The 26,395-nt window shown below is 37.2% G+C and overlaps 1 protein-coding gene across 2 annotated transcripts; it reads right to left on the reverse strand.

Annotated features, from left to right (window-relative positions):
* Positions 1-3,941: 3,941 nt before the first annotated feature.
* lix1 (limb and CNS expressed 1) lies at positions 3,942-22,077 on the reverse strand. Of its 2 annotated transcripts, XM_087252085.1 has the most exons (7): positions 21,825-22,077; positions 14,793-14,956; positions 13,128-13,268; positions 10,574-10,636; positions 10,384-10,479; positions 8,368-8,445; positions 3,942-6,015 (listed from the first exon to the last, which is right to left on the reverse strand). In XM_087252085.1, exons 5-7 carry the CDS (start codon positions 10,423-10,425, stop codon positions 5,665-5,667), a joined length of 471 nt encoding a protein of 156 aa, XP_087108211.1. In that variant the 5' UTR covers positions 10,426-10,479; positions 10,574-10,636; positions 13,128-13,268; positions 14,793-14,956; positions 21,825-22,077; the 3' UTR covers positions 3,942-5,664.
* Between the last annotated feature and the right edge of the window lie 4,318 nt (positions 22,078-26,395).

Genomic DNA, 26,395 nt, shown 5'->3' on the forward strand with positions numbered 1-26,395 from the left:
TGTTGTTGTTTTGTGTGGCCATTTCATTCAATTTCACAGACGTTTCCGTCATTTTTACTTGATTTGAACTTAATTAAACAAAATTAGACTTAAAATAGTCCAATTCAGAGCACAGTTAGCATCACTGCAACTTGCACTTCCATTTTAATAATAGATTTCTGTTCAGTTTTCTAATAATAGGAGTTTATTATGGCGATTAAACATGCAAGTGTTTTGAGACCATGATAATATATGACAAATACATAAAATTAACACGGCGGCACGGTGGCTCAGTGGTTAGCACAGCAAGAAGGTCGCTGGGAAATGCGCACAGATGGCATTTCTGTGTGGAGTTTGCATGTTCTCCCCATGTTCGTGTGGGTTTTCCTCCAGGGGTGCTCCGGTTTCCCCCACAGCCCAAAGACATGCGGTATAGGTGAGTTGGATTAATTAAATTGGCCATAGTGTATGAGTGTGTATGGGTGTTTCCTAGTATTGTGTTGCAGCTGGAGGGGTATCTGCTGTGTAAAACATATGCTGGATGAGTTGGCGGTTCATTCCGCTGTAGCGACCCCTGATGAATAAAGGGACTAAACCTATAAGAAACATGAATGATTACATAAATACATAAAATTAGCATGGTGGCTCAGTGGTTAGCACTGTTGCCTCACAGCAAGACGTTCGCTGGTTCGAGTTCCGGCTGGACCGGATGGCTATTCTGTGTGGAGTTTGGATGTTCTCCCCATGTTCACGTGGATTTTCCTTCAGGGGTTCTCCGGTTTCCCCCACAGTCCAAAGACATGAGCTATAGGTGAATTGAATTAAGTGAATTGGCCATAGTGTATGAGTGTGTATGGGTGTTTCCTAGTATTGTGTTGCAGCTGGAGGGGTATCTGCTGTGTAAAACATATGCTGGATGAGTTGGCGGTTCATTCCGCGGTAGCGACCCCTGATGAATAAAGGGACTAAACCTATAAGGAAAATGAATGATTACATAAATACATAAAATTAGCATGGTGGCTCAGTGGTTAGCACTGTTGCCTCACAGCAAGACGTTCGCTGGTTCGAGTTCCGGCTGGACCGGATGGCTATTCTGTGTGGAGTTTGGATGTTCTCCCCATATTCACGTGGATTTTCCTTTAGGGGTTCTCCGGTTTCCCCCACAGTCCAAAGACATGAGCTATAGGTGAATTGGATTAAGTGAATTGGCCATGGTGTATGAGTGTGTACCAGAGATAAGGGACTCAAGTCACACGACTTGACTCGAGTCAGACTTAAGTCACAAAATTTAGCACTTGAGACTTACTTGACAAATATCCAAAAAAGACTCGACTTGACTTGGCTGTCATGACTCGAGACTTGATTTGGACTTGAGGTAAATGACTCGAAAAAAACTTGTTTTTGTTAAATACACAGCCGTTTATTATATATTATGCGCAAGTCACGCATGCGCAGTATTAACGGGATCTGGACTGGATCATTTGGTTCAGAAGAACCGCTTTAATTGATTAATTGGAACGATTCATTTGAACGATTCATTTGCTATTCGGCCATCAGAAGCGGTGATGAGAATGGAAGGCGCTCCGCCAAAGTAGCCTAATTTATGGGTTTAAAGATTACAAACAAGACGAATAATCAAAGTTCATACTACTTAGTCTGACTTAGTGCTTGCCACACTTAAGCTTGAGTCTAAGTATATTTAGTGACACATTTGTACACAGAACCGCCGCTCCCTATACGCAGAGTACGCAGTCCGGGCCTCAACTCTGGAGGGGGGCACCATCTCGGCTGCTCAAAAAAAGTATTGATATTTATTTATTAATAACGACATAAACTGAGAGTAAATAACATATATATTGATAATAAGTTGTTAAATACATTTAAAAAATCATTTTATGACGGATGCATAAACAAACATGTGACGTAATTTTTTCGTGCACGCGGTGGCGAGGCCCGGTCCATTTATCTTTGCGGCTGCCAGCGTGTATGGGTGTTTCACAGTACTGGGTCGCAGCTGGAAGGGTATGAGGGTATTCACTCGGTAAAGCATATGCTGGAATAGTTGGCGGTTCATTTCGCTGTGGTGATCCCTGATAATTGAGGGGCTAAGCCAAAAAAAATGAATGAAAATTAACACATAAATACAAAAACTATTTATGTACAAATAGATAGATAGATAGATAGATAGATAGATAGATAGATAGATAGATAGATAGATAGATAGATAGATAGATAGATAGATAGAATATTAATTTATGTCTAATACAAACTTTGATTGGTTTTAAAGCCTTATTTTCATTACTCATTATCTAAACAAAATCGCTGGTTTCTAAGCCAAATGCAAATATTATCATCATTTCCATTTATTGATTAAGTCATACTATAATCAAAACTTCCACAATTAATAGTCGCCGATCAAAAGCTGCACCACAGAGAAATAAAAGGCAAAATACCCTCTACATTTTAGTAACCATCACCGTCTAGTTTACTCAAAACATTGCAAATTAATCAAACATGTATTCACAATTGCTTCTACAAAGGACATATTTTAATTACCACTGTTCAACAGAAGCTGATTAGGTGTGTGATTTTGTTTGAAATAAAAAATGAGCCACTCACGGTTTCAGTATAGGCTAATGAAAAACGACAGTGCTGTTAGCGCTTTGTCCTGTTCAATTAGGACCAGCGTTTCAGTACAAGAGTGTATAGACAGCGCCCTCTAACGCCACACTAATAGAATACAAAGCAAACGTCTATGACTGTTTGCAGATTTAACATTTAATCCAATATAATATCTTTTCATGCCACTGTAACTTATTTTAGGCACTAGCATAGTTTACATTAAGTAGTATAGGCTACTATTCATTACATATCAGTGCTTATTATTTAGGTTACTCATTTAGTATCCTACACGTCATTACATATTAAATAGTGGGCTACTTCTTAGTTCCTAAACTAGAAGTTAATACTTATTAGATACCTATTCATTAGAACTTGTTCATTGAAGACTGCACTGTAAAACCCAAAAAGTTAAGCTAACTCAAACCATTTGAGGAAACCGATTGTAACAAACCATTTAAGTTGAAAAACTAGTCTTAATGAGTACTGTGAACTTAATCCATTTGAATTAACGAAGCAATTTGAGCACAGTAAACCCCAATAAATGAAGAGAACTCAAACCAACTAAGTACTGTAAATCCCAATAAGTTAAGGCAACTCAAATTGCTTGAGGAAACCGATTGATACAACCCATTTGAGTAAAAAAAATAATCTATATGAGCACTGTGAACTTACTTTACTGTAAATAACTCATTACCTTCATCGCTGAGTTCAAAACTCTTTTCACGTGAGTAAATTTAACTTTCAGTATTTTGAGTTACACTCATGACTCAACAGTATGTTAGATAAGCTAGTTAATTCGAACTAGCTAATAACTTTTTCGGTTATTGCAGTAAGTAATACATTTCAAATGTTTAACATTGACTTTTAATGGTATTGTCAATAAGATATTAACTATTGCGTTTTGTCTTAACTGTAAATATTTGTTCAGTAACTAGTAGGTAACAGTTTTCATTCCTTAGATCAGAGAAGCCAAAACTAGGGGTCGCGGGCCAAAGTTTGCCCATGGTAACCTTTGATTTTGCCCGCCATGCTATCTGAGAAGAGAGGAACAATTTTGGGGAGCGCTGAGGTTAATGCCTTTAATACACATTGTCATTTCTAATTTATTTTGTTTGTTCAGGACTTCATTGTCAAACTACAAAAAACATAAAATAATGTTTGAATTATGTTGTAAATCACAGGTGTGTTAGTTCCAACCCTGCTTCAACTCACTTACCTGTAGGTTTCAAACAAGCCTGAAGGAATCCATTTTTTTTTACTAAACATACTGTTCAACAGATAAACCACTGTTCAGAAGTTCTCAGTGAGCAAATCAAGGCAAAGGCAGGTCCAGCTTGGCATTTTGTTAATAATTATTTCTTTATTATTTTTTCTTAGTTTCATTATAAAATGTAATATAACATTTTATATATCCCCATATATATATGGGATTCCAGGAGTTTACCGGGAGACAGAACGATACAGGAGATGGGCGGGAGATGGGTCTGAAATACGGGAGACTGCCGGGAAAAACTGGAGTGTGGGCAGGTATGGTTTATTAACCTTACCGTACGTTAACACCAAAAGCGGCGAGAGTGTCCAAGGTCGCTCTGGCCACCCTGGCCACAACGCTGTCTGCATTCAGCTCCGGCGGCGAGAGCGTCAAAACTTGCTACATTGATCTCGTATTTAAAGGAGCCGTTGCAGCATGTCAGTTACTTCCTGCATAAAACATGTTTCTAGCGTAAAAATGTTGCGCACATCAAATTCATTTAACAATGGAAGATCAAGTTGCGTGTGGTGTGGCTTTGCTCTGTTTATCCAATTTGTGTCCATATGTCTAAAATATCCTAAAGCAGCAGTACTGTTTTGTACTGTCACGTCGCGTGAGTTTCCCGCTTTTTTAAGATAAATTTGTATAACATCAATGAACATCAGTAACTCGCCAGTAACTTATTTAATGCATGTTCCTGTAAGAAAACATTGGACATAATTGGAAATCCGGTGACCGCAATCATCAAAACCTTGGGAACAACTGTGATCGGAACCAAAGTTCACAGGTCAGTGTTCTCTGAACTCCGACAAAGAGCTTAGAATGACTAAGAGGCGACACTCAATAGAACGTGCAAGAGCAGCACATAGCAACAGCACTGGATTCCGCCAGTTTGGAGTAAATGTGATCGGCTGTCCATTGGATCTCATTAATGTCGCGATGGCAAGCAGCTGCTTTGTTTTTTATTTATTTATTTAATTAGCGCATTAAAGCTGAGATACAACCTGGAAGATGACAATACAACACTTATTATCACAATCATCAACACTTTTAATGGTTTATTTTACAGACTTATAATATGCTGTTGTTCTATTGGAGTTTTCATTCCAAAATGGCCGCCGCGCCCTCTAGTGGCTGTTTGCCAAATTACACTAGAGGGTCGCCTCTTGGTCATTCAAAGCTCTTTGACTCCGATCAAGCGGTGGACGTCTTCATTCTGATTGCTTGCCGCCGAACCGCGTCATAGCTCATTACCATAGAGGTGACATGATTTCAACTCTCCTCGATGCCCACGCCGGACAAGACACGCCGCGCTGCTCCTCGCCGCTTATCGCAGCTGGCTCTCATTGAAAATGAATGACTTCCGGCTACTTTGACGCTCTCGCCGCTTTCGGTGTGAACGTACGGTTACTCTTCACGTGCAAGAGCGGCCGCAGCCATTGCAATCTTTTTGGCTCGGAACTTCCGGTCTCATTCACGTCTATGGATTTTTAGACATTAAAAACGTCTCGTTCTGCTGCTTCATGTTGCAATCAGTTTTCCTTAATGTGTTATTCTACTTTTTATGTACAGCCATGAACACACTTGTTTGCAGAGCAAGTAGTTTGGTAATTTTCTGCCATTTCTCCCGTAGGCAAACTGAATCGGAAGTTTTTAAAACAGTTGCAAAAACGAGCGCACTTCTGCATGGCGCACATTACAAAATAAGAGTCCTAAAAAGTTATACTCACACCATAGGAAATACTTATCAAAAGCAGGCCTATTTTGAAAAAGTGCAGCATGTACATTATATACATAATTTCTCACAAATTTCACTCCAGCGATTCTCCATCACTGCCCTGAGAGTGAAACTGACAGCTTTCATTCGTATCGGTCGTCCTTTCCTCAAAACAGTCAAACTCAGTTGCTTCTCTCCAGGACATTTCCTCCTCCAGGTCCTCGGCGTCAGCATGACTGAGAGCTAAACTGAGGATTTCTTTCTTCTCCTTGTAGAAGCGGAGCTCCCTGCCGGTTCTCCGTGCCTCCCCGAGCTCCTTCACAGCCAGCTGCAGCTCCTGGGACAGCAGGCCGGGTGACTGAAGCTCTTTCTGTAACCAGTCCAGTGCCATGTGGCTGCGCGTGCGCTCGTCCAGACGCTGCTGAGAGTAGTACTGGATCACTTCCTGGGAAACGCCGTTACAACATGTGTGAGAGTTCTTTCAATGAAGCAGGAGGCTTGATTCAACCAATAAGTTATGTTTTTTTTTTTTTTTTTTACATTTTCTAAATTAGGAAAATCAAAACAAACACTTGGCCACAGAAAAGAAGTAAACAATAGTTAACCCTTCTGTGCTGTTGGGGATGCTTTCATCCACTCTGGGGTGATTTTGAGGCTTAATTTGTCTAGAGCTTTCTAAAACAGAATGATTGTTGGTTGCAAATCTTATTTTGATACATGTTTAGATGAAAATACATGTTTTGCCCCATTGACTTCCATTATAATAACATATTTTGATTGCAAAGCCCTCCCACCATAGCTCAGCTCACACCTCAGCTCTCAAAACATAGTAAACATAGTCATTGTATTAATAAGTGTAACGCACATGTAGTGGAGGCCAGCTAGTAAGTGTTGCGCAGGTACACCTCACTCCTCTGACCTATAAAGGTGCTTTAGCAGCAGACTCTAGAGGCCTTTAGCCTCCTTGTTACGGCAACTGACCCCCATGCGGAAGGACGCCTGTTCGATCCCAGCTCAGAGCGGGTTGGGTGTTGTAGGACTGGTGGTGGCTACAGTGGTGCCGTGACCCGGATGGGAGTAAGGTTTGGGGGGCGTGAGTGTAACGGAGACCAGCTAGTAAGTGGTGTGCAGGCAAAGCCTCCTTGATAGAGCCACCGACTCCCATGCTTAAAGGGTCACGAAACACCAAAACACATTTTTTGAGCTGTTGACAGTCATATATGTGTCCCACACTGCTAAAAACACTATTAGGACACCTATATTTCACTAAAAAGTGTAAATTGGTTGTTTTTGCGTTATTTCAAGCAAATTCATACTTCCGGTTTGAAACGAATTTTTGAAGCTGCGTCACGGTCATGACATAATAGCCTGTATTCCAGCGTGCAGACTGGACGTCTGTGCCAGAGTGTGTCTCATTACGTCTTACAGTGTGATGCATTAATGCATGAGTAAGGCTTGGTTCAAACCAATCAGCGCACTCTATTGTGCAACTTCATTAATATTCATTACTGTGTTTACACGACAGAGACGCCACGTTGTGTTGGCTAAACAAGCTTGAAGTGTTGCTTTTATAGTTTGCTGCAGTTAAGTTTTGTTTTCATTTTCTCTCTGTGAGAGCTCAGACTCACATGTGGATTACAGTGTACGCGACGCTCGACAACAATAACTTGCGTGTCCAAGGAGGATTATTGTTTACCTGAGAGCTGTTCTCATCTGCAAACGCTGAGATCCGGATTCGCTTGTAGTCTTCTCTTCATAAAGACGCAGCACTAGTTGCTGGTGATTGTCCTGTCTCTACAGATTCGGTAAGTGAGCGACCAGTGCTCTTTGTTTATTCAGTTTGTTCGTATCGAACTAAATTAATCATTGCACCGAGTGTGAACATGTTAGCACCACAACCAAACTTTAACCTCGTGTAGGGTTTTCACCGCATTTTGTGACCGGAATAACACATGCGGCTTTCTGACAGTACCTCCCGTGTGCATCTAAGTTTCCGGGAAATGCAGAGGGTTTTTTTCTCTCATTCGCCGTGCGGTATCAAACATTGCATGAAAAATACACGCTTAGAGCAGTTCCTCGAATCAAATATTTAGTTTGTCGCGAGGGACATGAATGAATTCCCTGAATGAAAGAGCCAAACTGCAGTTAAAGTCCACCATTTAATAATTTTTACTCCCACTTTTCTTCCTCCGACACTCCCCCCTAAACAGAGCTGGACACGCCCACTTTTCTGACTTTTTCCAAAGTAGAGGTGTGAAAACACCCTGCTGAAACGAGGGGGTTTCATGGCCCTTTAAGGTCGTCGGTTCGATACCAGGTCGGAGCGGGTTGGGTGGCGTAGGACCAGCAGGGTTACACACACACACACACACACACTTTAATTTGCTGTTTTATTCCATAAAACTAAAAGCCAGAATTTTGCACAGGCCTATCTAAAGGCTTAATGCTGCCACCTGATGATCAACAGTAAATTGTACAATTTTTACCTCTTCCCAACAGGGAAAACCACCAACTATCAAGAATGCATGATTATATGCTGTCATGGCTTTGCAATCAAACCATTTGATTAAAATGGAAGTCAATGGGGCAAAAACAGTCATAATGCAAGGGTAGTCAATTTGAACAATACACAAGGGTTAAATGAAACAAAGTGAAGTTTATTTATAAAGTAATTTCGAGGAGCACATGATTATGATTGAACACGGCTGGCCCTGCATTAACTAACGTTTAATTCAGATCAGAATGGACAGCCTAAGTAGCAACCTGCACACTAAAAGCACTCAGAACTGCTTCTTACCTGACGACTGCATCTCATGTCCCGAAAAGGCTTCAGAGTACCGTTCCAGTGCAGCAGTTGAAACACTGTCATTATTTCCTTTAAAAATAAATCATATTATAATTAATATCGGGATTTGAAAGCCTAAAAAGTTTGTGTTGATATAAATTAACACAAACTTTAATAAAATAAATAACGTTAATAAATGCATTAATAAAATACAATTTAATGTGTAATTTAATAAATATTATAAATAATATCTGTATAATTACTCTATTTATATTACTATGATGGTTGGGGTAGGGGTAGACGTTAATAAAATACAATTTATTGGGTAATTTAATAAATAATATGAATAATATCTCTATGATTACACTTTAAAATACTGTGATGGTTGGGTTTTGGGTTAATGTAGGAATAGACGTTAATAAAATACAATTTAATGCATAATTAAATAAATATTATAAATAATATCTATATAATTACTCTTTTTACATTACAGTGATTGTTGGGTTTGGGTTTATGTAGAAGTAGATGTTAATAAAATACAATTTAATAAGTAATATAATAAATAATATCTCTATAATTACACTTTTTACATTACTGTGATGGTTGGCGTTGAAGTAGACTTTAATAAAATGCAATTTAAAGATTAATTTAATAAATAATATGAATAATATCTCTATAATTACACTTTACATTACTGTGATGGTTGGGTTTTGGGTTAATGTAGGAATAGACATTAATAAAATACAATTTAATGCGTAATTAAATAAATATTATAAATAATATCTGTATAATTACTCTTTTTAGATAACTGTGATGGTTGGGTTTTGGGTTAATGTAGGAGTAGATGTTAATAAAATACAATTTAATGGGTAATTTAATAATAATATTAATAATATCTGTATAATTACACTTTACATTACTGTGATGGTTGGGTTTTGGTTTAATGTAGGAGTAGATGTTAATAAAATACAATTTAATGACTTATTTAATATGAATAATATCTCTATAATTACACTTTACATTACTGTGATGGTTGGGTTTTGGGTTAATGTAGGAATAGACGTTAATAAAATACAATTTAATGCGTAAGTAAATAAATATTATAAATAATATCTGTATAATTACTCTTTACATTACTGAAATGGTTGGGGTAAGAGTAGACGTTAATAAAATACAATTTAATGCGTAATTAAATAAATATTATAAATAATATCTATATAATTACTCTTTTTAGATAACTGTGATGGTTGGGTTTTGGGTTAATGTAGGAGTAGACGTTAATAAAATACAATTTAATAAGTAATATAATAAATAATATCTCTATAATTACACTTTTTACATTACTGTGATGGTTGGGGTTGTAGTAGACTTTAATAAAATGCAATTTAAAGATTAATTTAATAAATAATATAAATAATATCTGTATAATTACACTTTACATCACTGTGATGGTGGGGTTTGGGTTAATGTAGGAGTAGATGTTAATAAAATACAATTTAATGACTTATCTAATAAATAATATGAATAATATCTCTATGATTACACTTTTTACATTACTGTGATGAATGAAACTTATTAAATTCATAATTTAATAAATATTATGAATAACATCTCTATAATTACTCTTTTTACCCTACTGTGATGGTTGGGGTAGGAGTAGATGTTAATAACATGCAACTTAATGGGTAATTTAATTATTAATATGAATAATATCTGTATAATTTCTCCTTTTACATTACTGAGATGGTTGGGTTTAGGGTTGGGGTTGGAGTAGTTGTTAAAAAAATTCATTTATCAGGTAATTTAATAAACTATATAAACAATTCTCATTAAATTCTGGCCACAGCTGCATCCCTTCTAGCAGCAACCATGTAAACACAGGAAAATGAGAGTCATTGAAAACAATGATGTCATGAGTATACATAGTGTGTGTTTAAGAAGGTCAAGCAGCTTCCAGTTACATCAAAACTAAACCAGTCTAAAGCAGCTGGACTGGTTCCATCAGGGTTACATTATTCTTCCCCTAACCTGAAATTCCAGCATGGTTTTCCCAGTGTTGAGCTCCAGCATGAGGCAGTACGCTCCTATGCTGGTACTGGGGTCAGACGCGTCTGCGATGTTACCCTGTGAACAGAGAGACACAATGACTTACAGACGCGTCATCACTCAACCCCGGTGGACACAAAATACAGAGGGAGGTCTGGCTTTCATTACACACCCCTTTGCTTTGTTATTCAGTCAGAGCAACTTGTCTTTATTGTTGGAGGAGAAAAGGCCAAGACTGCGGAGGATAAATGACATGAGGGTGAAGGGAGACCACACACACACACACACACACACACACAGTCCAATAGAATGTGAAAATCCTGGCAGCAACATTCAGATTTAGGGTGAGGGAGGGCGACACGACTTCTTTCTTTACAAGGTTTTTTGATTTTGGATCAAAGCCAATTTATCATTGGAATTGTTTCTTGGCTCTTCATTATATGGAAAGAGGTGGAGCATTTGGGAACCCATGCAAGGACAAGGATCTATAACTACTGTGGGTGGCCCTCTGTATTTCCAAGCTACACCCTTTCTATAGACAGAGAAGAGGTAGAGCTGTTAATACAGTACAAATGGGCCTACACTTGATATTGTTAACCCTTCAGCATTATAGACTGGTGGTAAACACACACCTGAGTTATGTTCACCTGCTATGAATTTACCCACAGTTTAAAAAAAACACAAAGGGCCCTATCATACACCTAGCGCAATAAGGCGCAAGACATGTTTGGCGCGATTTGTTGCTATTTTCAGACCAGCGCAACCCCAAATTTCCCATTTTGTGCCATGTTGTTTAAATAGCAAATCCATTTGCACCACTTTGTGGACTCATGGGTGTGCCGGTCTATAAAGGAGGTGTGTTACAGCGCATTGTTGGCGCGTTCACGGCCGGAGCAAGCTGAACTGCTGCTCTAGGCAGAGGACGATCACACTGCCCTCAACCCCAATGTGAAAATGAAAGTGACCGGTTATGAAAATGAAGTGAGGTGTTGCGGACCTCTATTCTGCCGCCCTATGCGCGGATATAACTGACAATGCGTGGTTGCTGAGGGAGGGAGGTAGGTGTCGCGGACACCGCGCTCTCTATTCTGCCGCCCTATGCGCGGATATAACTGAGGACACGCGAGTGCTGATGGAGGTGTCGCTGACGCCGCCCTCTCTATTCTTGCGTCTATGCGCGAATATATCTGAGGACGTGGGTGGTGAGGGAGGTGCCGTGGACATAACTGAGGACGCAGGTGGTAAGGGAGGTATCGCGGATGCCGCCCTCTCTATACTGCCGCCCTAGGCGGCCGCCTAGGTCGCCTCTATGGACGCGCCGGCCCTGGGCGCGTTGCTATTTTGACGAACTACGATAGACTGTGCAATAGACTAGCTGAAAGCAGGTCTAAAGTCCAGCTCAGAGTGCGCAGCTTAGTTGTGCGCATTAAACGCATACACATCTCTTAATACACACAGGATGTACAGCAATAAATATAAAAAAGAATTAAAGGATTAAAATATTACAGAAATTATTATTTTCTACATAAATATAAAAACCACTGACTTCATGCCTCATCTCGGGAGACTTTTTTCAGTTTATTCGTGACAATTTGCATGTGTATAATGTTATTATTAGTAATAGTATTATTTATTTTATGCATTTTTATATTTGTTTTATTAAAAACAAATTTATATTTGTCAACCTATCAAATTTTGGAGATGTATGCAGGCCCGGACTGGCTCTTCGGGAGGACCGAGAGAATTCCTAGTGGGCCGGTCTGTTTTTTGGCCGCAAGGGTTGGTGTCCCTAGCTGCTTGCACTCTCAGTAGTCGCACTTTTTTCATTTATTTATTTATTTGACCATAGCTTCACTCTTTTTATTCATTATTTTGCCACAGCTCCGCTCTTTTTATTTATTTTCTAGCAGCCCCATGAGCAGAGTGCAGCCTGCAGGTTAATGATGATGTAACTATCATTCGACCCCAAACAGCAACAAAAAAAAACTTTTCCTTTCATATAAGCCACTTCTGATACCAAGTGATCAACTAGAAGTCAAATTATCATGTGTTGCTCCTAAAACTTAAATAGGCGACAAGACTTTTGTCAGGTAGTGTATATCTTCCTTTGTGTTCAACAAAGGAAAGAAATTCATAAAAGTTTAGAATCTCTAGTGTGAGTAAATGTTGAGGAACTTTCATTTTTATGTGAACCACCCCTGTAGCTGACGCTGATTGGTCAGCTTGTAATTTTGTTTATTGTTTTGTATTTCATTATTTGAATGTGTATTCGTTTATGTTACTAATTTCTTTGTTTCTGGTTGGCTTGAGCGTGAAGTCACATGATTCTCATTGATTGATTTAACCTGCGAGAGTTTGTATGCCAGAGGATAGTGAGATCTCAATGCAAGCACCTGTTAAGTGCGTTTGCTTATTCTACAGCTGGTTATCAGGCCAACACGGTAAACTGAAATAGTTTTATATATTATTTGTTTATTTTGATGTCCTTTTGATTGTGTTTTGTAAAACATTTGGTTTGTTTATTTGTTTATCTTTTAGTTTTCACGGTGTTCAATAAAGAAAATCCATATGGACAGCAGTATTTGGAAGCGTGGACTGTTTTAATAACCGGCGAGTAGTTATAACCCCTTTAATAACACATTCACCAAATAAAAAGTGCTATAACATCTTGTACATCAGTTGTTAGTTAACATCTTGTAACGTCAGTTGTTAGCAATGAAACTCACGCTGGTAGTGCTGACGGCCTCTTTGACGCTGTGTGAAATGAACTCAGGAGTGATCCGGCGGCAGGGCAGCTCATTAAACGTGGAGTTCATCAGAGCGACACGAGCTGCGTCACGTCTGGCCTCGGCTTTACTGTAACAGTGCTGTCAGACACAGAGAGGCTTTCAATTCATCATCATCAAGAAATGCTGAAATATGAGCATCTCTACTGATTGAGCATTCTTCAGGGTGTTGTCTTTATTCCAGATTACACAAACACTCTGATTGTGCTTCAAAGGAAACGTTCCCTACAAAATGATGTGGTTAAAAGAAGCTTATCAGTGCACAATGACATAACTTTCAGCCTGTTTCAGACTGGATGACTTCAGAAAAAGTTCTTGATACCTTTATTGCTTTACTTTGTGTTGTTTATTTGTCAACTAATTTCGAGAGGATCACGTGTTTATGATCAACACGGCTGGCACCTCATTAGCTCTGTAATCTGCTCTATTAGATGATTACGGAAGCATTATAAATAACCAGAGTTTTTCACTCCACTTATTTTCATGTTGAACCCTAGTAGCAAAGAATTCTGGCCCAGATTTGGCAAAAAGCTGGCACAGCAGGCATTCATCCGGCACTGGCATACAGCATGTGGGCCAAACATGGCCCGGGTTTGGCAGAGGTGGCACCGTTTTTAAGGCGGCACACAAGATTTGGGCCAGATGTAAAACGTAGTGTTTGACCCAGATTTAAAAATTTGATAAGTGGGCCATGTGAGTTTGGCCAGTCTTGACCCACATTTAAAATACACTAAAATCATTTTTGAGTAAAGAAAAAAAATTCTACCAATCAGGTCACTTTGAGAAAAAGCGTGCCCATAGTGTGCCTAAAGCGCATCACTCCATGCGTTTATCAATTTCATTGCAATCGTGACACACCAACCTATCTGGCCCAGTTCAGGCCCAGTTATGAGTTATTAACTTGGCTGAGACTTGGCCCAGATATGGTCTGTGTTTGGCCCTTGTCTGGAAGCCAGATTTGGTCCAGTCATGTACCGTAATTCACTGCGGCATGTGGGCCAAGCAAAACCTGATTGTGTGGGCCAGAGCTGGGCCAGAGAAATTTTGCTATGTGGGAAGTTTCCCCCCTTCCCCCCTACTCTCCACCTTTTTCTGATAGGGTGACACGGTGGCCCAGTGGCTAGCACTGTTGCCTCACAGCAAGAACACAGCCGGTCCAACCACCTATTGGGCCGGTCAGTGTTTCTGTGCAGAGTTTCAGCTCTCACCGTGTGGTCATGGGTTTCCTCCCGCTGTCCAAAAACATACAACATAGCCAAAACCAAATTATCAACCAAGTTTACACTTTTCAAACGACAGCAGGGGAGTTCTTGAGACCTACCTGAGCTCGAACTCCCCTCTCGCCCTTCTTACTGGAGGGAGCCCCGAGATCGAGGGTATTACGATTTACAAATTTATTACAACCACTTAACTTAAAATATTTTAGTAAATTCAAGGAATCATCTTTGAATAATTTATTTCAGTGTGGTTTTAGCTAAACACCTACTTCAATGTAAGAAAAAGTCTGAAAAGCTACCTTCTGAAAAATTTAAAAGAGTGTGTAAATGTATCTCATATAATATGACAAATAAAAGTATAACGGCACTTTTAATTCAGTTCACTTACCTTGAAATTGCCGAAGCAGCTGCCACCTGGTAATGTGACGTAGCATATGAATGGAGGACTGGGTGAAGGAATGGACTCATACACTACCAGATTCTCTATCTCCATCATCACGCCTGCTGCTTGTTTCTGCTCCCAGAACTTGTGAAGCATTCCCACGACATTCACTAGAAGCAAGAAAAGATCATTTTAAAGGGCTAGTTCACTGAAAATGCTGCATCATTTACTAACCCTTGTTCCAAACCTGTTTGAATGCTGGAAACCTGTAACCACTAGTATTTATTTTCCCTACTATGGAAGCCAATGGTTACAGGTTTTTAGCTTCTTTAGTCTTCAACAGAGTAAAGAAACTCATAAAGGTTTGGAACCACTTTAGGCTGAGAAAAAAATAAGTAAATATTGTGGGTGAACTATGCTTTAAATACATACTCGTCAGCCACTTTATTTGGTCAACCTTGCTAATATCCTGTTTGCCTTTAATATAGCTTTAATTTATTGAGGAAAGGATTCAACAAGGTGCTAAAAACTATTTTCAGAGATTTTGGTTTATATTGACATCACATAGCTGCTGCTGATTTGCGCATACATGAAAAGAATCTCCTGTTTATATATATTAATTCTTTTGGATTGAGATCTGGTGACTGTGGAGGACATTTTTGGTTAGTGAAGTCTCTGACATTCAAGGCTGAATGGATCCATGCTTTCACATTTCTTACTCTTGCTTTTAAGTCATGATAAATACTTTTTTTTTTTTTTTTTTTTTTTTTGCCCGTTGCACATGCAGTAGTTAACTGTTGTTGTGTTTATGTGCACTTTAAAAGTACATAAACTAATGAAATTAAATGAAATGAATGAATATTGTTTATGACATATTCTGACCCTATTGGCCAAATGTCTCAGCAGAAATCAATACTTCATTATCATTTTAGGTCAATATTATACATGTTGTTATCTAAAGAAGACCCATTGTCTGGCAAAGTAAAATAATTTAATATACTGTATATTTAAGTAAATAGCAAACCAAAGCAATAAAACAATACAAAATTAAAACATTTCCCAAAATATGTCTAAAAATAGGATTTGACACAAAAAAAAAATAGTTCCATTGCTGAAACACAGAGAAAGTTGTGGCCAAATTAAGACTTAACAGTGCCTCCTAGTGGATGAAAAGGTCCCGAACATAACACAAGGGGTAATACTGATACGGAATTACTTCAATTCAGGCAATCTTTTTACAGTCTCCCCGTTCAAACTTTCGTCAAATATAAAAGAAAAAAATCATAAATAAAAATACAGGCCTTAAATGACAGGGTAAGAAAATTATAGGTTTTCATTTTCAAAGAAACACGCTGTAAAAATGCTGGCTTCCGTTCCATATTCAATTCCTTGTTGTTGTCTTAACACAAATCTAAACATTAAGTTGAATTAACTGTTTTTACAAAACTTATTTATTTTAAATAAGTTGTTTGAACAAGAAGCAAAATTAATTTTTGAGTGCAATTTTTAAACCTTTTTCAATGCTTTGTGATGACTTTTGTATAATGTGTATTTTAATAATATCTTTTGTGTTAATATTGAGTTTTTACCTCACAGATCGCTAATAAGCTAAGAGTTGCCTCTGTTTATAACAAGTCCGAGTAGTCACATAAGAGGTTTTTGACTGCCGTGTTTATTGAAATTGTGCTTGTTCATCAAACAAACCCAGTTCTGACCGTGTTACTGCCAAACTCTTGAAATGAAAGGTACCGTTTTACATTAATCAATGGCTCTGTTACACAGATCTAAGTCAGCTGACATGTTACTCATAATCACGCAAATTCAAGTGAATGTTATAGTGGATATGCTTCATTATTCTGCATTTTTACACTGAAATAAAATACTTCCCGGCTTCATTTATGGTCAAAAACACAATCTGGACAAAAAAATGTTCATTGGCTAGACAAAGTAAAATTCAAGCATGAAGAAAATATTAGATCTTTTAAAGAGGCTAAATATATTCAGAAATAATTTGTCATGGATTGCAAAACACTGTTTCCTAATTTCTTGTTTTTTCCCCTCTGAATATATTTTTAAAGGATTTGTAGAAAGAAGTCAAACTGTTAACCCAAAATAAACTTTAAATAGTTTTTATGTTACTAAAATTATAATTTTCCTGCACATCTCAATATACATAATCAGTATTTAGGTTTTGGGAATTGGGGTAGAGTAAAATTTTAGGCTTTGATCCAAATTGTGCCATTTTAATTCATCCTAAAACTTGGCATTATCTTATGATACATGAAAACTCTAATGGCGGACGACTGCTTCTCACTCAGGGCTGTTTATGCTAATGAGGGAAAGATGGTCACTAATGGGTGGGGTTTTCCCCCTCTGATGACATGTAAAAATGGAGAATGTCAATCAAAGTGTTTCTGCAGACAGTTTTTATCAAGTTTGGTTATAAAAAAAATAATTAATACATTTTTACCATTAGAAGCTGGTTATATTCACACACTGTTGCCACACCACTCTGTTAAAACCCCTTATAATAGTGTTTTTTTCCAAAATAGGTCCCCTTTAAAGGACATAATAGCTATCTTAAAAATGATGTAGACATTTGTTCCATTAGATAAAATGAATAAAAATTTGCAACGATAAGAGAAGCTGCGTGAATCTTTTCTTCATTTAAGAAAAGATTCAGTGAACGCGTGCTGGCGATTGAAGGCATGAGACGCGGAGCACAGACACTCTTGATTCTGGAGGTAATTAATAATATAATAACACTAATACTGAAATGGTTACGGCGTTTTAGAATGACTCACACAGCATTTTAGATTTTTTACAATGCGTTACTTAGCCTGCTGGTTTGTCTATTCACACATTTTTATCATCACAATCTCTTATAACACAATCACATAACCTCTTTTAATGCACATACTGGAATTTGTTTGGTAAAAGCGTTTCCGTCGCGGTTTATGCGCATCATAAGTGTATCAAACTCAGTTATGCGAATAAGTTTTTTATGCGCATTTCAAAATCAACCCAGGCTCATTCTGAGAACATAGTCCCGTGGGCATTTCTGGAGACCACAAAATACGTCCTGGGAGGTATGCATTTGTGCAGTTTTTGTTTTTGCGAATTCGGAAGAGGCTGCTGTGCGTGCTTTTTCGCTTCTCGAGCGTCTCTCGCCATTCTCGCATAAACCCACAGGAGGCTGCTGTCGAACGACCCTCCGTCCGACTGGCTGAATGATTGACTGGGCGACCGGCCAATCGGCCGACCCACCCTCCTCCTCCTTCTGTAAAACTTAAGCTGTTTTAACGATTGACCCGCCTGCCCGCTTACTCCAGAAAAAGAAAAGCCCTCGTCTGATTTTTCCACGTTTTCGGATTTTAACAAATTCTCTACCTGTTATGAATTTGTTCACTTTTTTTTGATTCAGTTTTTGTCTTACCTGATTTCTGAAACCGCTCTTCCCCGGACCCGAATCCGGTCGTCATCCTCGTGGTCAGCTCCTCTCTGCGTCTCAAGTCCGCCGACGTACACAACAAGCTAACCAGACAAACTGGTTGCGGCGGGTAAGCCCTCCACACGGAGGTAAGCGTTCACCCGGCAAGCGCAAAAGGGAACGCCGTCACACCGCCCCGTAGCGTCCGCTTCAAAAATGAAATGCAGCCATACGTACCTCCGGCTACGTAATTAACGGTCTCCAGAAACGTCCGCAGGACTACGTTTTTTAGAATGAGCCTGGGTTGTTCAAAATTTATGCGCACTTTGGCATTTCCATCAACCAACTTTTAGTTTTTTTTATGCACATATGCAAAATGAGCATAATAGGTGGATGGAAACGTAGCTACTGGCATATGAACATTTCCTGCTTGTTGTGAAACTATTTCGTAACTGCAACAGGAGGCAAATTAATCATATTTTAATGTTAAAACCGCTATCATATCATTATTAATTAATATATGGACCTTTTTGGATTCTAGGAAGCTAGAAAATGCAGGAAATACATTAATGTTATTGTTTCCATTCCTCAAAATGGTCTATGCACAAGTGGCTTATTAGGGTTACGATCTTTTCAGTACCCTTTTTAATCGTTGCTATCTTCACAATCATGAAGGGAAGCCAATATAAATACCATTCATAATTTCAGGCTTGCTTTTTGTAACTTATTTTCTTAGTCATTCCCTACATAATTACGCTGGCCCTTTAAACACGCTGCTGTTAAAACAGAGTTGTTTATCTCCATGTCTGTCTTTCCATTTACACTGAAGTTACATTGACCGTCCGGCAGCATCAGCACATGGAAACATTCACGTAGCAAAACAAACAGGTGCCTGTGTGAGCTCTGTGAGGTGGACAGATGTCGCACTTCAGGGAGCTGTGCTGCGATTTTCAGCATTTCACACCCTCACTATAAGTGCGATGTTTGTGCAGTCTTGCTTTAATCATCTCTGGCATGGCATACAAAACACACACACCCCTCTAAAGAGGTCAGCAATAATATTGGGAAGGGGAACCGACGGTATATTTTTGTAAAACGAGCATGTATGTGGGAGAACAGGCTTGCTTTTACAGCAACTTTTTTGTTTGTTTGAGAGAGTCAGCTGCTGCGAGATCTGCCCATGTCTGTGTTTGCACGGTTCGACACACAGTACGTGGGTGTCTCGGTCTTGTCTGCTGGTGTGTGATCAGCACCCATGATTCAGTTTAAGTGTTAAACTGTCTCTCAGACTGTTGTTTTAACGCTCTTGTCTTATAATTTTGTATACATTTGTACGTCAAAAATGACAAACCTACACTAAACCTCTAACATTAAGCAGATATATTTAGTTTCAGTCTATTTTGCATGACGAAACAACCTCAATATTCATCAGAAACCCTGTGAATGTCTAGGTTTTGCCAAGTTTCAAGATGAAAAAACATTGTTTAGGGTCATTTTTGACTGTACAGTTTAAGTCAGATTTAATAGCCCTCCTGAATTATTAGCAATTATTATATTTTTCCAGAATTTCTGTTTAACAGAAATGTTTTTTTTATAAATATATAAATTTTAAGATCTCATTTCTAATAACTGATTGTTTTATCTTTGCCAAGATGACAGTAATATTAATAAAATAATAATAAAATAATATTTTATTAAATAATTTTCAAGATGCTATATTCAGCTTAAAGTGACATTTAAAGGCATAACTAGGTTAATTAGGCAAGTTAGGATAATTAGACAAGTTATTGTATAACGATGGTTTGTCTGCTACTCATCCGTTTGCACTGGCTGCCAGTTGCTACTCGCATCAAATTCAAAGCTCTGATGTTTGCTTACAACGCAATTTCTGGCTGCGCCCCTTCTTATCTGCTCTCACTTCTACAGATTTATGTGCCCTCCAGAAACTTGCGTTCTGGGAATGAACGTCGCCTCGTGGTTCTGTCCCAAAGAGGGAAGAAATCACTGTCTCGAACTCTCGCGCTCAATCTGCCCAGTTGGTGGAATGAACTCCCTAACTGCATCAGAATGGCAGAGTCACTCACTGTCTTCAAAAACGACTTAAAACTATTTAGTCACCACTTTCCTTACTAATCTGCAATTCCCTCTCTGACCCCTCCACTAACTACATTAAAAATAAATAAATAAATAAATTACTAATGTTTTGCTTCTTACACTTTCCTTGCATACCTGAAACTTGCCTACAGCACTTATTCATTGTTGCTTTTATAGTTGTGTAAATTGCTTCCTTGTCCTCATTTGTAAGTCACTTTGGATAAAAGCGTCTACTAAATGACTAAATGTAAATGTAAATGTTCTGTTGACAATTGAAAATAATGTTGCTTAAGAGGGGCTGAAAATATTGACTTCAAAATTATTTTAGCCTAAATAAAACAAATAAGACTTTGTCCAGAAGAAAAAAATATTACTGTGAAAATGCCCTTGCTCTGTTAAACACCATTTGGAAAATATTTGAGAAAGAAAACAAATTCACAGGAGGGTTAATCATTTTGACTTCAACTGTATGTCAACAGGATGATCAATTTGAGGAAAATATGGACCATGCAGAATTTTATATAGAGTGTTTTAGGCAAGTACATTGTTATTAAATGATCTCCAAGTGAAATGTAATCCACTGCTTTACTTTTTAGTGAAGGATTACAATTACTTTGTTACTAATTAAACAAATTTTGAAAAGAAACATAAAAACTAAAATATCAAGATAAACTTTGTATAACTTAAAAAAATTTTTAAACCTGAGTAACATTAAAATAAGTAAACATTTGTTTAATTTTTTTCAGTCTATTTAGTCTTTTTTAATATTTTTATTTTGTTTACTTTCTATTTTATTTTATTGTTTTATTTTATTTTATTGTTTTTTATTTTATTGTATTATATTGTTTTATTTTATTTTATTGTTTTTTTTTAATTTTGTCATTGTTTTTTGTTTTATTTTATTTTATTGTTTTTTATTTTATTTTATTGTTTTTTATTTTATTGTTTTTTACTTTATTTGTTTTTTATTTTGTTATTGTTTTTATTTTATTGTTTTTTATTTTATGTTATTGTTTTATATTTTATTTATTTTTGTATTTTTTATTTTATTTTATTTTATTTTATTTTATTTTATTTTATTTTATTTTATTTTATTAGAGATTTTACCCCCAATGTACTTAAAAAGTGCAACATGAATACTTTTTTTATTATTATTGCTTTATTTTTTTAGGCAAGTACATTATAATTAAATTATGAATGAAATGTAATCCACTACTTTACTTTTTAGTGTATAACTACAGTTCCTTTATTACTAATTACACTGTAAACAAAACATAATGCTGCCTTCAGTTTTTTTAATGAACTTTTCAAGTCACCTCAACTCAATCCAACAGACTCAAAATATTAAGTTAAACTTTGTATAACTTTAAAAATAATGTTGAAACCAGAGTAAACATTTGTTTAAATTCTTTAGTCTACACCTTTACGAGATGCTGTTTTGCCTTTTTATGAACACGAAGCATAAGATCACAAGACCCAAAATAAGTATAAAACAAAAAATAAATCCAACTCACGGTCCTTAAAGGCTCTGTCATCATCAGAATCTGCTCCAGACATGATCTCTAACCCGCAGTCCTCCTGGTCCAGCTCTCACATGCTCTGGAGGAGCTCAAAACATCGCTTTAAGCTCCAGAAAGAGTGAACACGAGGAGGGTCTCCCTATTAGCCCTCTTCTTTTCTGTCCTCCAGTGCAGTTTGTGGAGCCACGGGGGCTTTTTTCACAGACTGGCCCACCTTTTGTCAAGGGTTGAACTAATTAGCTGTGAGGTTGGTTGTTGCGCTGCACTCCCTTATATTCGCACACACACACACACACACTCTCAGCACATACACACTCTCATTACTCAGTCGACTATAAGCCCCAGTCCAGGAATGCAGCCCCCTTTTTTCATTCATTCACTGCATGCCTGAATCTGCCTGCCCTCGCAACACGCTTTACATATGCAGCGGCAGATCACTTACTAAAGAGACGAACAAGATGGACAGTAAACCACTTCTGACTGTTTGATTGGGGACTTTAGTGCTTATTATGCTTAAGAGCATTGAGAAATTTGATAAGGGAAAATGTGGAAAATGTAATTATACCATGATGTACAATCAAAAGTTTTGGGTCAGTATGATGTTTACAAATTTAAGAGGGACCAAAAAAATTTACTGTAAACATTTCAATTTGATTAAAAAAAAATTTTTTTCATGTTTTTTTTCTTGTTTTTGTTTTCTTGTTTTTAATTTTATTTTTATTCTATTTATTTCAATTTTATTGTTTTTTTATTATTTATTTTGTTGTCTTTTATTTTATTTTATTGGTTTTGTTTTATTTTGTTGTTTTTTATTTTATTTTGTTGATTTTCATTTTATTATTTTTATTTTATTTTATTGTTTTTTATTTTTAATTGTTTTTATTGTTTTTATTCTATTTTGTTGTTTTATTTTATTTTATTCTTTTTTTATTTTGTTCTTTTTTTTGGTGGTGGTTTTTATTTTAATTGTTTTTATTTTATTTTGTTGTTTTTTATTTTATTTTAGTGTTTTTTATTTTAGTATTTTTAGTTTATTGTTTATTTTATTTTATTTTATTTTATTTCACTCTCAGGCAGCTTGGTTGTGCAGTGGGTAGCACAATCACTTCACAGCAAGAAGGTCGCAGGTTTGAGACTTGGCTAGGTCAGTTGGCATTTCTGTGTGGAGTTTGCGTGTTTCCCCGTGTTGGTGTGGGGAGATAATTTAATTTTAATTTAATTTAATTTAATTTAATTTAATTTAATTTAATTTAATTTAATTTAATTCTGTAATAAAATTACAAAAAAATATTAAAAGACCACAAAAAGTTACTAAAAATATTAATAGACCCCTAAAATATTACAAAAAATATTTTAAAATAACACTAAAATATTACTAAACATATTAAAAGACTACAAAAAATACTAATAAATATGAAAAGACCACTAAAAATATTACTAAAATGTTAAAAGACCACTAAAAATATTACTAAAAATATTAAAAGACCACAAAAATAACTTAAATAATAATAGACCACTAAAATATTACTAAAAATATAAAAAATACCACAAAAATAACTTTAAAAATGTAAAAGACCCCTAAAATATTACTAAAAATATTAAAAGACCACTAAAAATATTACTAAAATATTAAAAGACCACAAACTATTACTAAAAATATTAAAAGACCACTACAATGTTATAAAAAATTTAAAGACCCCGAAAATATTACTAAAAATATTAAAAGACCACAAAAATTACTTAAATAATAATAGACCACTAAAATATTACTAAAAATATTAAAAGACCACAAAAAATACTTAAACAATAATAGACCACTAAAATATTACCAAAAATATTAAAAGACCACAAAATTACTAAAAATATTAGAAGACCACTAAAATTACTTAAATAATAGTAGACCACTTAAAAATATTACCAAAATATTAAAAGACCACTAAAAATATTACTAAAAATATTTAAAGACCTCTAAACATATTAAAAGACCTCTAAAAATATTAAAAGACCACTAAAAATATTACAAAAAAATTTAAAGACCTCTAAACATATTAAAAGACCACTAAAACATTACTAAAAATATTAAAAGAAATTTTATACTGTATGAAATATAAAAGTGTTCAAAAGCTCAACATTTTTAGGAAAAATAATTGTAAATAATCATTTATACATGTCGCATGCAAATGACTGGTATATGGAGAGGGATGCTCCGGATTTCCAGAGAGCCTTTGTTTGGACAGAACATCTGACGAGAATCTGAAGTGCAAAGTGAAATTATCTCCTGCATCATTTATTTATCTAACCCAACGCATTCAGACAATTTTAGATGCGTCTCAAGAGTCAAAATGCTTTTTAGGCCAGCATCGTGTGATTTCAATTGCATATATTATTAATACAAATCCACGCTGCACTCAAACCCCTCCTAGATTTTGTGGACGTGCTGTGTTTTTGTTGCTGTTGATGTTTTTTGAGAGTTCAAATCATGATCCAGCTCAGACTGTGCTGTGTGTAGTCCTGCTCGATGAGAAAACATTTCAATCTAGCAGCTCTGAATGCTTGAATGGCTATTGTCCCGAGCACAAATCCAAGTGGCGGACAACATTCCTCTGAATGCCTCGCTCAGTCCGCTGAACTAAAAGCGCACTTTATTCCCTCTTCTCCACTTAGCATCCATGAGCCTACTTCCTCAATGTTTGAAGCTCAATTCACTTTACATCATTGCCTAAACCACATTTTTCACAAGTCTGATGCCCCTTATTTAACTTTCTTGTGTCTGCCGAAGAAGGGCTCCATTCAGAGTCCAGCTCCATTATGAAACTGCTTGGGAAGAGAGGGAGGTGTTTAGCATAAATGACAATCACAGAAAGGGGATTCAGCACTGAGACAAACACAGCTTGGGAGCAGAAATGGCCAAACAAAGCAAAACAAAAAGGGAGACATGAGGAGATCTGTATCGGTTTGTAAGAAAATTCGCAGAATGGTTTAATTGGCTGGATGCTGTCTGGTGAGAAACTCGCAGCTATATTAAACTGCTTTTAACCGTTCTCGTTCACCTCTGCTGATAAATAGCTGTAAGGAATTTGCGGGGATGAAAAGACCACCTGGTGTGGGCGAACACTGAGGTCAGGGAAAGCTTCAAGCCTGCAGCTGTCACATCAAAAACAGCCCACAACCTGAACGTCAATCAAAATAAAAGAAAGAAAAAAATGGGTTGTAAGGGTTGAGTGGCTCTTCAAAGCGTGTGTGTGTGTGTGTTTTCACTTTTTTTGCATATCTGATTCTGTCCTACATCTTCAAAGGACACATTTTAGCAGTTCAACTTCATTCATTCGTTCATTTTGCTTCGGCTTAGTCTCTATTTCACAATTCACCACAGCAGAATGAACCGCCAACTATTTGAGCAAACATGATGCCCAGGCATGTGCACAGATAGGGTTCAACCTGTGCAGTGCACATGTCCTTTTTTCTCTTGGATAAAAAAAGTCCCCCTGAAAAATGGACGAAAGTGCCCTGTGCGGTCATGTGATGTGTGTTTTCAGAGGTGTAGCGTAGACAGAAATCTTTTCTGAAGCGCTAGGTGAAACGCTAGTGTGGTTGTAGATCGTTTTCGATCTGAAACCTCATTTTAAAACTGAAACGGATTAGTGTAAACGAGGCCTAAATCTAGTGAGCACTTCTGCTTTGCTGACATAATCCATCCACCTCATAGGTCGCATATCAAGATGATAATAAATAATAATAATTCCTCACATTTATATAGCGCATTTCTAGACACTCAAAGCGCTTTACACAATGAGGGGGAATCTCCTCATCCACCACCAGTGTGCATCCACCTGGATGATGCGACGGCAGCCATTTTGCCACCACACCACATCACACCAGCTGATTGGTGGAGAGGAGACAGAGTGATGAAGCCAATTGTGATATGGGAAGGGTTAGAAGGTGTAAGAGGCTAAATTATCATTTGCATTTGTTTATATGACAAAACATGCTTTTTGACTCAAGAAGGTCCATACTGACTACAAAGGCAGATACTGATAAGATCAGGGCCTGTTGTGTGGACTTTGGGGGTTTTATGGTGTGGTCAGATGTTGATTGGTCAGTTTGAATGTCTTGAATGGCTTAAAGCCTGATTTATACTTCTGCGTCAGGTGACCGGCGTAACCCACGGCGCATGCAACGCGCGTGGCTGTGCATTTACCGTACGTTCACACCGAAAGCGGCGAGAGCGTCAAAGTAGCCGGAAATCATTCATTTTCAATGAGAGCCGGCGGCGATAAGCGGCGAGGAGCAGCGCAGTGCGTCTTTGCCGGCGTGAGCATCGAGGAGAGTTGAAATGAAGTCAACTTTATGGTAATGAGCTATGGCGCGTTTCGGCGGCAAGCAATCAGAATGAAGACGTCCATCGCTTGATAGCAGTTCAGAGAACACAGACCTGTGAACCTTGGTTCCGACCACAGTTTTTTCCAAGGGTTTGATTATTGCGGTCGCCAGATTTCCAATTATTTACAATTTTTTCTTACAGGAACATGCATTAAATAAGTTACTGGCGAGTTACTGATGTTCAT

The sequence above is a fragment of the Danio rerio genome, chromosome 5 (assembly GCF_052040795.2).
Source record: "Danio rerio strain M-AB ecotype USA chromosome 5, GRCz13ab, whole genome shotgun sequence".
In the NCBI taxonomy this organism is placed as follows: Eukaryota; Metazoa; Chordata; class Actinopteri; order Cypriniformes; family Danionidae; genus Danio; species Danio rerio.